General features: G+C 65.8%; 4 protein-coding genes across 4 annotated transcripts in view; all 4 read left to right on the forward strand.

The window, feature by feature from the left end:
* Nucleotides 1-6,339: 6,339 nt before the first annotated feature.
* Nucleotides 6,340-7,087, forward strand: EMIHUDRAFT_451891 (hypothetical protein; the record flags this gene model as incomplete). The annotated part of the gene is made up of 3 exons (XM_005766136.1): nucleotides 6,340-6,595; nucleotides 6,668-6,770; nucleotides 6,836-7,087. The coding sequence occupies 3 exons, from the start codon at nucleotides 6,340-6,342 to the stop codon at nucleotides 6,972-6,974; spliced, it is 498 nt and encodes a 165-aa protein (XP_005766193.1). The 3' UTR covers nucleotides 6,975-7,087.
* Nucleotides 7,088-8,547: 1,460 nt separating this feature from the next.
* On the forward strand, nucleotides 8,548-11,010 carry EMIHUDRAFT_212247 (hypothetical protein; the record flags this gene model as incomplete). Its single annotated transcript, XM_005766137.1, has 7 exons — nucleotides 8,548-8,824; nucleotides 9,012-9,061; nucleotides 9,280-9,412; nucleotides 9,761-9,981; nucleotides 10,216-10,350; nucleotides 10,530-10,762; nucleotides 10,896-11,010. 7 exons carry the CDS (start codon nucleotides 8,548-8,550, stop codon nucleotides 11,008-11,010), a joined length of 1,164 nt encoding a protein of 387 aa, XP_005766194.1.
* Nucleotides 11,011-12,167: 1,157 nt separating this feature from the next.
* EMIHUDRAFT_356812 (hypothetical protein) lies at nucleotides 12,168-13,112 on the forward strand (the record flags this gene model as incomplete). The annotated part of the gene is given in 3 exon segments (XM_005766138.1): nucleotides 12,168-12,276; nucleotides 12,291-12,732; nucleotides 12,745-13,112. A coding segment is annotated over 1 exon segment (178 nt), but the record flags the coding sequence as incomplete, so codon positions are not given.
* A 959-nt stretch (nucleotides 13,113-14,071) lies between these two features.
* Nucleotides 14,072-14,952, forward strand: part of Lhcf30_1 (light harvesting protein) — a 1,429-nt gene continuing 548 nt past the window's right edge. Inside the window, exons 1-2 of the mRNA XM_005766139.1 lie at nucleotides 14,072-14,219; nucleotides 14,350-14,919. Coding sequence (XP_005766196.1) covers nucleotides 14,087-14,219; nucleotides 14,350-14,903 — 687 coding nt within the window. The 5' untranslated portion in view covers nucleotides 14,072-14,086 and the 3' untranslated portion in view covers nucleotides 14,904-14,919. The remainder of the gene's footprint in view (nucleotides 14,220-14,349; nucleotides 14,920-14,952) is intronic.

The raw sequence follows: 14,952 nt of genomic DNA on the forward strand, positions 1-14,952 counted from the left end.
CTCCCTTTTTTTTTCACCACCTGAGATCCCAAATCTCAGCCCTGCAATCATGACGACCCCAACCAAATCTCAGCCCTGCCATGCCATGCCGTACTGCCCTGCCCGAACACTGCCGCACAACTGCCCTGCCCGATCCCCTACCTGCCCCGGGTGTGAAACCCACACTGCCCTGCTCGGCCCAGACTACACTGCCGAGGTGTGAATAACCGGCCGCTCGCGAGGTCTCGGAGAATATACGTATATCGGCTACGCAACGGGGAGCGATGGTCGACCCTGTTGGCTGCCGGCCACCCCAACAAAACACCCCAACCCCATCTGCAGAGATTGACCGCAGAGCCCCACCCTCGGTTGGTCCCGTGTGCACCACGCCGAGGTACAGCAGCGAGCCGAGGCGACGTAGACGGCTCGGCTCGCTGCCGGAGACGAGGGGGTTTCCTCCAACGTTCCCTGAGTTGATCGCTGCCCGGAGTCTTGAGAGTACTATTGGATCGGATGCGGCCTTGTCGTCGCCGTCGACGCGTGGCTGGGGTTTGCGCCCGAGCCAGTTTTGGGCTAGCAACAATTCACGAGCAAGGGAGGTGTGGATGGCTGGTGTGTCCCGCAGCACGAACCACAACCCGGCGTTCCACGCTTCCTATTCCTGCGCGCTGCGGCAGCTGGCCAGCGCCCGGGCGCGACGATATATTGACGGAGAACGACGATTGACGGAGAACGGAAGCAACTCTACCTTCGCAACGAATGTGTCACTCGCTTGGGTATCAGCCTCCAATACATCCACATGCTCCGCTCTCTCCACTCGCGACTCAGTACATCCGTTTTGTGCCTTCTCTTGCCGCGCGCGCAGTCACCGGCCGCGCAGCGCACCGCCGCCACACCGCGTTTGGCTCGCAGCGCAACACACACGCACAGCGCAACACACACTCGTGCGCAAAGAGTCTCCGCGCGCGTCACGCACAGGCGCTAAGCCCGGCCCCGCGCCATGAAAGAGGAAATGTGCCAGAACCAAAGAGTCGAACGTGAGCAGAATCGATGCGCATCGAGCCGCCTCTCGTCAGTACATGCGAAAGGTCGGCGACGCGTGCCCGATGGCGCGTCCACTCGGCTGAGGGCGGTCTAAACGCCGAAAGCCAAGCTACTGCACCTTAATAAGCCACGCGTTGCGATGCTTCGCTCAGGCCCCTGGCTAAGGCTGGCACGTCAGTCGGCTGCCATGGCGCGGGCGGAGGCGCGGCAACGGGGGGCCGGTCCTGTCGCGAAGGGCGTAGTGGCGGCGCTTCGCAATGAGCGCCCGCTTCGTGCGCCGCCTCGCATCGGTGGACGGCGGAGACGGCCCCTTCTTCTTCGCCTTCTGCGGGGCGGTTTGTAGCGGCGGTGAGAGAGAGTCTGTCGCCGAAACCATGGACGCCCACAGAAAGTGGTAGGGCTCCAGATCGTCGATCTCGTCGCCCAGGAGGCTGTCAAAGGCGTTGGCGATCTCCGTCGACGTGCAGGTGAACCCCATCAGGCGCTCCTCGAGCTCCGACTCCGACTCGTCGTTTCGCAGAGCGCAAGGCGCGGCGGCGAAGAGGCCGCTCTGCGCAGAGCGCGCAACCTCTGCCGTGTGTGCTGCCGCGCGCGTAGGCTGGCTGCCACCGCTCGCCGACGGGGGTGCGCTGCGAGACGTCGGCTTGAGCGGCGGGCCCGGCAGCGCCGGCCGGACCGCGGAGGGGAAGGTGTAGCTGCCGCGCCGCACGACAGGCCGCAGAGCGGCAGCGGGATTTTCCACCCACGGAAATGCTTGCGGTGGAGAGACAACGCGCACTGCGCCAACCGCTCGCAGCGAGAAGGGCGCGAGCGTACAGCCGGCACAGCGGCCGAGCTCGCCGGCGCAAGAGGCGCACTTCATCGTCTCAGGCTAATCGTCCCAGGGCTGTGAATACAAAATAATAATTCGTGCGACGGCGTCTGAAGCCTTTCTCAAGTAAGAGGGGATGAGTGTGGTGCTAGCCGTCGCCCACACTTGGGCTAAGGGCGTAGACAATAGCCATTCCTTACTTGCTTGGGCGTCTACGCCCTTACTTGGGCGTCTGCCTCTTCCTCTCTCTCTTCGCAGCAGCTTCGCAGTCTCTCGCCAATTCTCGCAGCGACCTTCATGCCACCTCGCGGTCTTCCCACTCTCGTCGTTCTCTTTCCTGCCCCGTCGTCCTCTGACTCATCGCTCTCCTCGGCCTCGTTCTGCGACGGCGCCGCCGCCTGCCGATCCCTTGCTCTCTGCAACTTCTCTCGCCACTCGGCGTATCTAACTCCGCTACTTCTCCTCGCGGCGTATTTTGGCCCCTCGAGTTTTATCGACCTCCCCTCGCGCAAGGACCACTCTTCTGACAAAAAAAATCTCCCTCTCTTCTGACTCCCACTCCGAGAGAGAGATTTTTAACAATACCAAACAACTCTAACACTCACACGTCATTTGGGGCCTGGAGCCCTGTTCACGCGCGCGCGAGACGTGCAGACAGGGTTGCCAGGTGAGAGCGAATGGCGCGGTTCACGCCTCGCACAACAGAGAGAGAGATGCGCTCTGCATGGTGGGACATGAAAGAGAGCGAGTACTTGGGCGAGTAGGCCGTGCGGTCGACGCTGCCGCGCGCGCGCGACTTTGCGCGCGAGGCGGCGCAGCTTGAGAACGGCGGTGGGCGAGAAGCCGCCGCTGAACGTCTCGTGGAGCAGCAGGTTGAAGTTGTTGCGCTTGACAAAGATCGCGTCGTGGTAGAAACCGCGATGCGCCTTGACGTAGCCGTGGCCGGTCTTGTGGGAGAAGGGTTGGCTGGGCTGCCCGCGCGCCTTGCAGCCCATGTTTAGGCGGCGGGCCTTCTCTTCGGTGTTGCCGAAGGCGTAGGAGTGGCCAACGGAGGCGGGCGTGCCGCCACTCGAGGCGTTGCCAACGCCCGTCGAGGAGGTCTTGAGGAGGGGCGTGCAGAGCTTGATTTCGTTCACTTCATCGCATCCTCCCGGCCCAGCGTGGGGTTCTGCGAGGTCGACCTTGTACCCCTCTCGTTGTACTGCCGGGTGAGCTCTGGTTTCTCCTTGTCACCGTGCACGACCGGCGCGTTGGCCGGGGCGCGCATCGCGTCCGCCCAGGCGGCGAGGACGCCGTCGTGGGGCCGCCGGTGGTGGGCCTTGTTGTAAAGGTAGTCGCCGAATAAATCGACTGGCATGCCCCGCTCGAGCGCGACCCGAAGGGTGGGAAGCGCCACGGAGAGCCAAAGGCCGAGCTTCCGCTGGAGCTCGTCCTGGAGGGCGTCGGAGGAGAGGGCGGTGGCGTCGTGCCGTCGACACGGACATCGAAGGCCTTGCCGGCGAAAGGCGTTGAGGCGGAGATGAGGCGCGCGGCTTCGCGGTTGTTGACGGCGCTGACTCCGAGGGACGGGTTGTTCTTGACGTGCACATCCCGCGCCTTGACGAGCTCCTGGAGCGCGAACCAGTCCTTGTGATACTTCATGGCAGCGAGCGCCCGCGCGGCCGCGGGTACGTGGATTTGCAAGTGCCATTGAGAATCACGTCGGTAGCTGGAAGGGACTCGGGCTCGGGGAGCGGGACGCTCTTGGGGTAGAACTCAGTCAGGTAGCCGCCGCGGACGGTGTGTTACTTGTTTTTGTCGCGGGCGGCGCGCTTCTCGCACACCTCCTTCCAGTCCGAGAGGGCGGCGCGCTTCTCGCACGCCTAGCTGCGGCGATGGCGGGGTACTTGGACGCACCTCCCTCGTCGAGGGCGAAGTCGGGGTTGTGGGCGACGAGGGTGCGCCAGTCTTGAGGAGCGACATGGAGAAGTCGCTGTCGGCTCGCGTGAAGGCGGTGTCGATGTTGCACCCGCCCATCTCGGTCGGCAGCTGCGCCTGGAGCCACGCGAGTCGCGGAGCGCCTGGGGCGAGGCGTCGGCGCGAGCAATGCCCTCAAAGGACTTGCGGATGCGGTTGTGCGCAAACTCGAGAGCCTCGCACGCGACATTGGGCGGCGTGATGCCGGCAATGTACTTGGTCTTTGCACAGGCAATCCGTTGGACGAGGTTGAGGCGGAGCTGCGAGGTGTTCGTGACGCAGTCAGTGTCGACGATCGTGTCGATGACGTCGAGCGGCGCGAGCTTCTTCCTGAGGTGCGCGGTGAGCTCCTTTTTGCAGGCTTCAGGGTCGCCAAAGAAGGTGCCGACGGCCTTGAAGCAGTCCACTCGTCCCTGGACGACCCCGCAGGCGGACTTGGCGTAGTTGGGGTCGTTGTAGTCGGGGCACTCGAGGCTGAGTGGGTCCCAATCGGCGGCGGAGAAGTCCAGGTCGTCGCCGTCGGCGGAAGGCAGCCGCAAGGCGCCCTCGGCCTTGACAAGGCGGATGAAGCTGGGCGTGCCCATGATGAGGCGAGCGACGGGTAGGAGGTCAGGGCGTCGCTTGCGGATCCAGTCGAGGAGCTTGACGCGCCCACAGCCGTTGGGGTCAGGCTTGTTGTCGGCCGTGAGCGCCTGGGCGATCGTGTTGTAGAAGTTCTCCTTGTCGCCCGAGATGGTCGCGTTCTCCGGCTTCGTGCCGTGCCACCCCGCAACGGTGTGGGCGTACAGGTGAGTGCCGTTCTTGGAGAACGCGTAGTTCTTTGGGAAGTTGACAGGCGCACGGGCGCGCTCCTCCGCAACCTCGGCCGCCTCGAGGTCGGCGAGAGCGGCCGTCGCCTCGGCCGAGTCGTGTCCGTGCGTGATGCATCTCGAAGTGTACGCGGCTTCTGCGGTGGCGGTGGCGACGGTGGCGTCCTCGAGTGCCTCCGCCCTGGCCTTGGCAACCTCAGGCAGCTGCGTGGTGCAGAACCGCTCCGCCCAGTCGCGCTCCTGGAGCGCGATGCACCGTTCAGCTGAGCGCGTGAAGAGTGTTGCCACTCCGATCAGTTGGGATTGCCGCCAGGTCATGTCGTTGCACAGATCTACTCTCGTTTCTGGCACCGTTGCCGGCACCTCCACGGTTGGTGATGGTGTTGGCGCTGGGGTTCCCTTCGGGTACATCGTGAGACGTGACAGCTGACGACGCCACGACGGGAATTACTTACCACTTTGGCGTGTCGTCCTCATCTCGGATTCGTCTTCTCCGGACTCCTTCCGTTCGGCGTGGCTCACCCACGTGAACAGGCGCCCTCGCGCCCTCTGTGGCCATCCCTATATCGCTCCTCAACAAACAAAACAAATCTACCACTCACGCTCCTCTGTCTGCCCATACCAAAGAAAGAGAGAACCAAGGGAGGGATGGGAGGACGGCACGCCGCGACTTGGGCTCAACCCGGTTTGCCTCTCGCACCCGGTCTGTTTTCCTTTCCTTTTTTTCTACAACACCCTCTCCTTTCCTCTCTATTTTCCCGGGAAAACTGCGTGGAAATCGTCAAATTTTGGGCTCTGAGCCGAGTCTGAGGCTGGCCTTGGGCCCAAAATCAGCCAAATTTTAGGCCAAATCGGCAAAATGCCGGGAATTTCGCGGAGAACCCGTGTATACCTGGAAATTACCCTGCGACCGCCTGGGTATTTTGTCGATTTCCTCAATTTTGCATCAGATTTTGCCCCAGACCAGCTCTCAGACTCAGGGAAACTCGCGAGTTTCCAGAATGGAGCACCAAACACCCTCTGTTTCCCTGGAAATTTCCGGAAACGCAAAGTGCTGGGGACCCTCTGTTTTCCTTTTTGTTTTCCGGAAAACCGGGTTGATTGAGCCCAAGCCGCGACCATACAGGGATTTCAAGGAGAGGAGTGATCTGTGATCGTGGTGCTAGAGGCCCTAGGTAGGGATTCTAGGTAGGCCTAGGCCAGACAGGGGCATGGCACTTTGCTCTTTGGCTTGGAGTGCAGTCATTAACCTCAACCCACCCAGGGCCGAGGAGCTGAGAAGCGCACCCAGCGGGCCGGATGCTCGGGGACGGGCTACGGGCAAGAGAGCCCTGACCTAAATAAATAAATAAATAAAACGGGCACGCCAAACGAGGGGTGGGCCCTGACCTAAAAGAAAGAAAGAAAGAAAACAGACAACCCAAGGGAGGGATGGGAGGACGGCACGCCGCCACCACACAGGGATTTTAAGGAGAGGAGTGTGATGCGCTAGCCGTCGCCCACCCTAGGGAGTCTGCCTCTTCCTATCTCTTTTCGCAGTCTCTCGCCGATTCTCGCTGCAACCTTCATGCCACCTCGCGGCCGTCCCACTCTCGTCGTTCTCTCCCTTGTCACTGACCTCAACGGGCGCGCGTGGGCCGAAGAATTCTTTCGGCACAAAGAATTCAGTCCGCGCGAGCTCGACGCTCCCGAGACTCGGAGCCGCAAACGCAGACACACACGCCGCTGTTCACTATCCCAATGCTCTCTCTGCTCCCGCTCCTCGTGCATGGTCTACGAGCACCGCTGCCGCAGCGGGTGGCATCGCGCTCGGCGGTGCCAATGATGCAGGATGCGCTTGAGCAGGCTTCCGCGTCGGCGGACGCCTTCTATTCGATGCTCGGTGATCTGCAGCCACCAGCTTCGCTCGCTTCGCTCAAGGACGCCATCGCGTCTGGAGACCTGAAGAAGGTCCGCGTCGCTCAGTACAACCTCCTGATCGACCAGACGCTGCTCTGTGAGGCATGGCCTGGCACCCGCAGAAGGCACACGTCCACGCATGACGCCACTCTCTCCCACGCCGGCACAGATGACGTCGAGGGCGAGGGCGAGGGAGCGACGCTGGTCCCTACCGCTGCGAAGATGGAGCAGGACGACCCGCTCACAAAGGAAAAGATGCGATATGCGTACAGGCGTCGAGACCCGGCCCTGCCTTCCCGCCTCCACCACCAACCCCGCTCCTCCCCTCGACACACAGCTACGGCATCAAGATGTTCATGGCCGACATGATCGAACAGGAGGCGCTCCAGGCCGTGGTGATGGAGAAGCTCGCGGGCAAGGTTGGTCTGGATGGCGCAGGCCTCGACCAGTGGCTCGACATGCCGGCGGTCGTTTGAGACATGGGATCTACTCGAGTAAGTAGCAGCGCGCTCTGTCCAGGTAGGGAAGGCTGCTGCTTGTACGATGTCTTCCATTTTACGTAGGTCGTAGCAAGAGTAGGGCATATTAAGATGGTCGAGCAAAGCAAGCTGCAAGGTCATTCCGGCGCCTTTCGCAGGAACGATCTCGTGAAATAGTAATAGAGAGCAGTCACACCTCCACGCGTCGCGAGATGGGCGACGCACGAACAGTGCGCACCCCGCCCCGCTCGCAGGGCGTGCATCGCACAGGACACAGGTGGACTGTGTGACTCCTCGGGTTTCTGGCCGATCTGGGGGCAGAAAAGAAAGAAAGAAAGGAGATATCCCAAACGAGGGAGATAGGGGAGGAGGACAGGGTGCCCACCTGCACGAGCAGGATTTTGGAAGGACGATCAGGGGGCAGGTGGGGCTCTCCTGCTCCTGATTCTGGGGGCATAAATAAATAAATAGAGCAGTCATCTCCAGGAGAGATGGGCGACGCACGAACACAGAGGCACAGTGCGCACCCCGCCCCGCTCACGGGGCAGATTCCAGAAGAAACAAAGAAACAAAGAAAACAGACACCCCAAACGAGGGATAGGGGAGGAGGACAGGGTCCCCACCTGCACGAGCAGGATTTTGGAAGGACGATCAGGGGGACAGGTGGGGCTCTCCTGCTCCTGACAAGGGACACGACAGGCTCGCAGCGCGGTGCACGGTGGACTCCCACATCCACTGGCGGTCTCATCTCAGTCTAGCGAGGTAGGTAGGTAGTAAGGTGAAGAACAGCCAGGCTCGGACTGGACACCAACGCGGTATGGGTGGACGCCGGACAGATGATGACGACACGCACGAGCGACACACAGACACAAACAGGCTCACAAGACACACAGCCAGCGGGCTGCCACACACCCTGAGTTGGCGCACACATAACTCAAGGCCACATCCTCCCTGTCGCCCCCCCCAGCACTCCACGGTGCCAAGGAGTACAAACAAGGGCACAACAAACAACAGACGACAGGAAGTGATATGCGAGGCTAGAGCGGGCTTGCTCCACCTCTAGCAATCTCACCGGCCGGCAAGGCACGGACGAGACCGTGTGTGGGGTCTAGTGAGGTGTCTACGGACGCCCTCCTCACGGGCTAGCTGCCTGCGGCTAGCCCTTCTCGCACTCACAGGCAATGACAATCCAATGTATGAGTGTATGCAAGGAGCAAGCAGAGGCGCGTGTGCTGATTCTAGATCGCACGCCGTGGCATATGACTTGGGAGGCGTGCGACCTCAGCGCACCCGTCGTAAGGTCGGCGGGCGCGCGTGTCAGCGAGAGAGTTGCGGGCGGAGCCATACCCGACTTTTAGAGGAAGAGCCCCGCGCCACGGTTGCCAGCCGTGCCTTCGCGGGAGCCGCCCCTCGAGCCGCGTCTCGTCGCCACCGTCCCTGAGTGCGTCCCGCCTTGGCGGCACACACTTCTAGCGACCTGTCTCCAGAATGACCCTCAAAAAAAGGAAAAAATATTCGCGCGCCGCGGAACTCTGACCCCCCGGCTTGGGACTCCCTCGCTCTCGGCGCGATGCCCATCGACCAGGCGGTGATCGAGAAGCTGGCCAAGTACGTGGCGCAGGCGAACGACCAGATGGAGGCCGCCGTGCGCGAGCGCCAGCGCGGCAACCCTCAGTTCGCCTTCCTGTTCGGTGGCGAGGGCGCCAAGTACTACCGAGAGTGCCTCCAGCGGTTCAGAATGGAAGCGGCGGGGAGCGGCGCGGGCGACAAGCCGCCCCCGGAGAAGAGCTCGCTCGGTGGTGGCGGCTGGGGACCGCCGTCAGGGCACGCGTCGAACGGCGCATCAGGTCGTGCCGCGCCGGGAGGCGCTCACCCCTCGGATGGCCATGCCCGCGATGTCCGTCGGGACGCGTCCTCCGCGCACATGGGAGGTTACTGCGGCGGTGGCCGCGGTGGCGACAGTGGCGGCGGCGGCTGGGGTCACCAGGGCTACGGCGCAGCCCCGGTCAGCGGCGGTCCAGGTTGCGCGAGTAGCACCGGTGCGGCCCGCCAAGATGGGGGCGCGGGAGGGATGCATCATCCGAGTGTGCCGCCGTCAGGCCGCGCCCCCCTGGCCCCTGCCCACGGCTGCGGCGCTCCGCCCCCGTACCGCGACAGTTCCTGTGGCAGTGGCCGCGGCGCGGGTCCGGGCGTGTGCGGGGGAGCAGGCGGTGGCGGAGGAGGCGGCGGAGGCGGACCCGGCGGGGGCCACAGCGGCGGTCACGGCGGAGGAGACGACCCGAACCTGCCGCGCATCCTCGAGCTGCTCGAGCGGCGGGACGAGCTCCGCTCGCGGCGCGAGTGGGCCGAGGCGGACCGACTCAAGGAGGAGCTCTTCGCGCTCAACGTGCGGATGGACGACCGGAACAAGACGTGGTGCATCAAGCCGCCCGGAGGTGACGGCAGCAGCGCGCCGTCCGCGGGAGCACACCCGTGCGGCGGCGCGCCCCCCGCCGCGCCGCCTCGGCGGCCGACGCACGACTACGTCCGAGCGTCCGATGACCGCGCGCGGCTCTCTGCGTCGGACGAGGCTGCGATCCACGAGCTCCTAGCGCGCCGCCTCTCCGCAAAGATAGCGCGCGAGTTTGACACGGCCGACGCGGTGCGCGACGAGCTGCGCAAGGTCGGCGTCGAGGTGATTGACCGAGACAAGCTCTGGCGCGTCGTCCGGCCGCAAGCGCTCCCCTCCGCCGCCGCGCCCCACCCGCCGCCGCGCCCTGCGGCCATACCCGCAGCCCCACCAGGCGGCGACAGGGGCGGGGGCGTCCTGCCCGCGCTGGTGCCGGGCGTGCCGTACGAGCAGCAGCACGACTACAGGTGCAGCTCCGACCCGGCGGAGCTGCGGCAGGTTGACCTGGGAGGCGTGCACGAGCTGCTCGCCCGCCGGCTGGCCGCAAAGAAGGGGAGGCAGTACGAGCTCGCAGACGAGATGCGGCTCGCCCTGCGCGAGCGCTACGCCGTCGAGGTGTTTGATCGCGACAAGTTGTGGCGCGTCGTGCCCCCCTCGGCCGGGGGCGGCGCCGCCGGGGCCAGCGAGTGGCAGCGAGCCGCGCCGCTAGCCCCGTCGGGCGGGGGCGGGGGCGGGGGGGTGTACGTGCCGCGCGGGCCGCCGCGAGTAGACGCCGTAGCTCCGCCCGTAGCGGGTCCGTTTGGTGGCGCCCCCGCGCGGCCGCCGGTGCGGCACGGGTACTCACGCGAGCCGGGCGACACCGCGTGGGTCGACATGAGCCGACTGGACGCGCTGCTCTCCGAGCGGATGGCGTCCAAGTTCGCGCGCGACTTTGCGCGGGCCGACGAGCTGCGCGAAGTGATTAAGCGAGAGCTCGGCGTCGAGGTGGCGCACACGCCGCCGCGCGCGCCCGCCGCCCCGCCGCTCGCTTGCGCTGTCGCCGTCGCCCCCAGCCGCAGACCCATCACCGCGATCGGGCAGAGCCCCACACGCGCGCCACACTTGCGCCGCGGCCCCGTGCACCCCCTCCCTGAGACTGTCGCCCGCGCGCTGGCCCCCGGAAGGTGCACGACAGCCAAAAGACGTGGCGCGTGGCGTGGACGTCCGCCGGCCCTCCGCAGAACGGAGGCCCGGGAGGCAGCCTTGGCTGGGGCGGCGCGCCCTTCCAGCCGCCGCGTGCGCCTCCGCCGCGAGGCTCCTTCACCGTCCAGCCCTCGGGCTTCGACGGCGACTTTGCAGATCTCAAAGACTCGCGCCGCCGTGACCGCGGGAAGGACCGCTCGCGCTCGCGCTCCAGGTCGCGCTCGAGCTCGCGAGACCGCCGCCGGCGGTGACTAGGGTGGTGATGTCGTCGGGGCCGTAGCCGAACAGTCATCAGCCACCGTCGTCGACGGCTCTGATTCCCTGCGCTACACGATGGCGACGCGCAGGGCGAGCTTTGCGCCAGCCGTGGAGGCTCGCGCGCAGGAGCCTCACGGGAGAGCGTCGACGTTCGACACCCTCCTGTGGCGACCCACCGCGCATTTGACGCGGGCCAACGATTAGGGCACGGCGCGTCCGAGAGCGTCACTTTAGTCCCGACCCTGTCTCTTGCCAAGAGCGCCGCGCGCGGCACGCGCATTCGCCATACATTCCAGGGCTTGCGCGCGAGCGCCGAGCCCGAGGGCGGCATGCGATGGGGGCTCCAGCCGGGCGAGCGAACAGGTAGATCTGGGCCGCGTATCTTTCCTTTCAAAAAGTCGCCGATCCGCGTTTCCCTGCCCACCCTCGCTGCGCCGTGCGCGCCGCTGGGCGGCTGGGGCCCTCCCCCCGTCGCTACCTCGTCCAGCGTGCAGCGAGCTCTGCCAGCGCCATTTGCTCTCTCGTCTCTGGCCTCTCTCGAGCAACTCTATCGACTACGCGGCACTACCCTCACTGCCACGGCTCGCCGCGCATTTCGTCAGGAATCGTCGCGCCGCCAGGAGGGTCGCTCCCTACCCACTGCTGGAGGTCCATCGGCTCAGTATCGGCGCCGGGACCGAGTACGCCGTCGGGCAGCGGGAGCCAGAGACCGAGGGCGAGCGCCGCCGCGCACAGCAGCGCCTCGTGCCGCGCCGCGGGCAGCCAGCGCCACGGCCACGCGTCCCCAGAGTGAGCAAACGCGAGCCACGAGCCACGCTCGCGCCCCGTGTCGGAGAGCTCGCACGCACGCTCCCGCGTCTCCCATTCGCGCCGCGCTGCTCGTAGGGCCAGCAGCGCCGTCCCGCACACGGCGAGGACGAGCGCGAGCGGCGAGTGCAGCGGCCGCGCCGGCGCTGGCCCGTGGCTGGTGCCGCCCCAGTCGATGACACGGTCGGTCATCCGCTCGCACAGCTCAAGCTCGTCCCACTCCTCGTCGTAACACCAGCCGGTGCCGTCGAGCGAGTACCAGTTCCACGGAAGCCACGCGTGAATGAAGGATGCGGTCGGCGGCGGTGCAGCCGCAAACGGTGGGCCGCGCTCACCTGATTGAGCGCACGAGTCGGCTTCGTTGCTGGCGAGCACGGCGGCCCAGTCCTCCGCCCAGCTCCGCTGCGCCGCCGGGTCGAGATGCGGCAGCCAGGGCGCGTCGCAGGTGCAGCGCATGGTAGACCGCGAGGGCTGACAGTCCTCGCGCGAAAGCACAACGCGGTGGCGGCAGGGTTTGGGCCCTGTTGGATAGGGAGACCAGACCGTATTGAGTAACCGGCGAACCCGCCGGTGGCATCTCTTTCCACCCAAGAAGCCCGTTTGGAGGGATGGGCGGCAGAGTGTGCGGGCGGTGAGTGCTAGTCCTCTCATCAATTTAGAACGATAAACGGGGATTGAAACGCCCCTCCCTTCTTCCCTCTCTACTAGCTGAGGGGCTCGCTAAACGCTCGCCGAGCTCCATGCTGTGCAACACCACCTCCTCACTAATCGTCAGGGGCGCGGAGAGCGCAGTGCACTACGGTGAGGCTGCGCAGCGGGGCCTCGCCCCCTGCACCGCGCTCAGCGGCGTAGGGGAGAGGGCGGTCGGTGGCGGCGGCGGCGAGGCGCGAGGCGGTGGCGGCGGTGGTGCGGGCGGCGGGATGACAGGGGGGGCGGCGGGATTGACAGGGGAGGCGGCGGCCACGAGCGGAGCGGCGCGAGAAGGGGGGGGGGGCGGCGGCGAGGCGCCGGCGAGCGAGGCGCCCGCGCCATCAGAGGGACGCGCCGCTGCGAGATGGAGGGCGGCGGTGACGGAGGCGAGGCGCGAGGCGGCGGCGGCGGCGGCGGCGGCGGCGGCGGCGGCGGCGGCGGGTCTCGGTGAGCGGCGGCGGGAGGAGGAGCAGCGGCGGTGGGAGGAGGAGCAGCGGCGGCGCTCGCTCGCTGTTGACGGGAGCGCTTTTGAGCCTGGGATCCCATGCCACTGCGACCGGCGGGCCCGGGAACGGAGATCGCGCGCGCGCCGCCACTCACGACGCGCGCGCGATCTTCGCGGAGTCGGGTCCCCAGAGGGAAGCGGTCTTCTCGGCCGACGTCCAGCGGCGCGCAAGGAAGCAGGCGCAGCGGAGGCGGCCTAGCACCGGCTCGGCGCCGGGCGGTTGCGCTGCCCGCGAGCCGCGTCCTGAGCCTCGGCAGCGCGCTGCGCGGCGCGGCGCTCGCGCTGCTTCTGTGCCGAGAGCGGCATGATTCGCCAGCTGAAGCTCCAGACTCCTCGGTCCACGAATTCCGCTGGTCACGATTTGCGCAGGTTGAGGGGAAATTGGCGTAAGCGTCTGAAAGCAGTCTTGGGTGGTTAGCACGCTGGACACAGGAGGGCGTGGGAAAAACTTTTTCTGATTTTCTGGCGGGATTGAGGATCTTCCATGCCTTTACCCCTCATCCCAATCGAGCCCGTGCCTGAGTGTATCCCCCCAAGCCGGATGGAGGCCTCGACCGGCCCTCGCGACGAGCTCTCGAGCGGCTCGAGCAGCTCGCCACCGCCACCGCCGGGACAGAGCCCGTGAGTCTCGGTAGGTAGGTAGGTAGAAAGGTGAAAAGAAAGAAAGAAAGAAAACAGACACGCCAAACGAGGGATGGGACGAGGACAGGGTCCCCACCTGCACGAGCAGGATTTTGGAAGAACGATCAGGGGGACAGGTGGGGCTCTCCTGCTCCTGACAAGGGACACGACAGGCTCGCAGCGCGGTGCGCGGTGGACTCCCACAAGGTGAAAGAAAGAAAGAAAGAAAACAGACAACCCAAGGGAGGGATGGGAGGACGGCACGCCGCCACCACACAGGGATTTTAAGGAGAGGGGTGTGAAAAAGAAAGAAAGAAAGAAAACAGACAACCCAAGGGAGGGATGGGAGGACGGCACGCCGCCACCACACAGGGATTTTAAGGAGAGGAGTGTGATGCGCTAGCCGTCGCCCACCCTAGGGAGTCTGCCTCTTCCTATCTCTTTTCGCAGTCTCTCGCCGATTCTCGCTGCAACCTTCATGCCACCTCGCGGCCGTCCCACGAGAGGGGTGTGAGTCTCGGCAAGCTGAGCAGCTCGTTTTCTTGAAAACGATAATCCAGGTCAGCATGCACAATCTCGGATGCAGTAGCGCCCTCCGTCGCCCCGCCGGCTGACGTTCGCCGCCGCCACCGCCCCTCGGCCCCAGGCAAAAGTGGAATGATGACCACCGTCGCTCTCGCGCTCCTCGAGTCGGCCCAGGCCTTCACGGCGCCCGCGATGCGCGCGCCGGCCCGCTCCACGGCGGTCACCATGTTCGAGGAGGGCGACATCGGCGTGCTGCCGCCGCTCGGTGCGCTGCGCCCGCCTGCTTCCAGCGCGCTGCTTCGCCGGGAGTGCCCCTCCCTTCCCCGGGAGGCCGCCCGCTCAGACGGGGAGGCCACAGGCGCGCGGCCGACGCCTCCCGGCTCATGGGCGCTCAGGCGTGTACGACCCGCTCGGCCTGATCGAGACGCGTGACATGCGCCGGTACGAGATCATGGAGATCAAGCACGGCCGCGCCGCCATGCTCGGCTTCCTCCACGTCATCCACCTCGAGGCTGGCGTCCGCTTCCCGGGCTACCTGTCCGGCTCTGCGGGGCTCAAGTTCACAGACATGCCCAAGGGCTGCTTCGCCTCGCTGGAGGCGGTGCCGGCGCTCGGCTGGCTCCAGATCCTGGCGGTCGCCCTCGCGTGCGAGACCGGCTACGCCGGCCGCGCCTTCTCGGTCGTCAAGCAGACGGACGACCGCGAGCCGGGCGACATTGGCGGCGAGGGCTGGGTGCGGTACGACGACCCGGGCGAGAAGGCGTACAAGCTCAACGTCGAGCGCCAGAACGGGCGCGCGGCGATGATGGGCATCACCGGCTGCTTGGCGCACGAGATCCTCGGCGTGGACGCACTCTACCCCACCGGCGGCTTTGGCGGCGAGGCGCCGCCGGAGATCATCGACATGTACACCTCCTTCGCCAACTTCCCGTCCTTCGCCGCGGTCTAGGCTGTGGGGGCACGAGGTGCGTCCTCGCCGACTCTGCCCCCCCCCCCCC

Source organism: Emiliania huxleyi (assembly GCF_000372725.1).
Source record: "Emiliania huxleyi CCMP1516 unplaced genomic scaffold EMIHUscaffold_52, whole genome shotgun sequence".
In the NCBI taxonomy this organism is placed as follows: domain Eukaryota; phylum Haptophyta; order Isochrysidales; family Noelaerhabdaceae; genus Emiliania; species Emiliania huxleyi.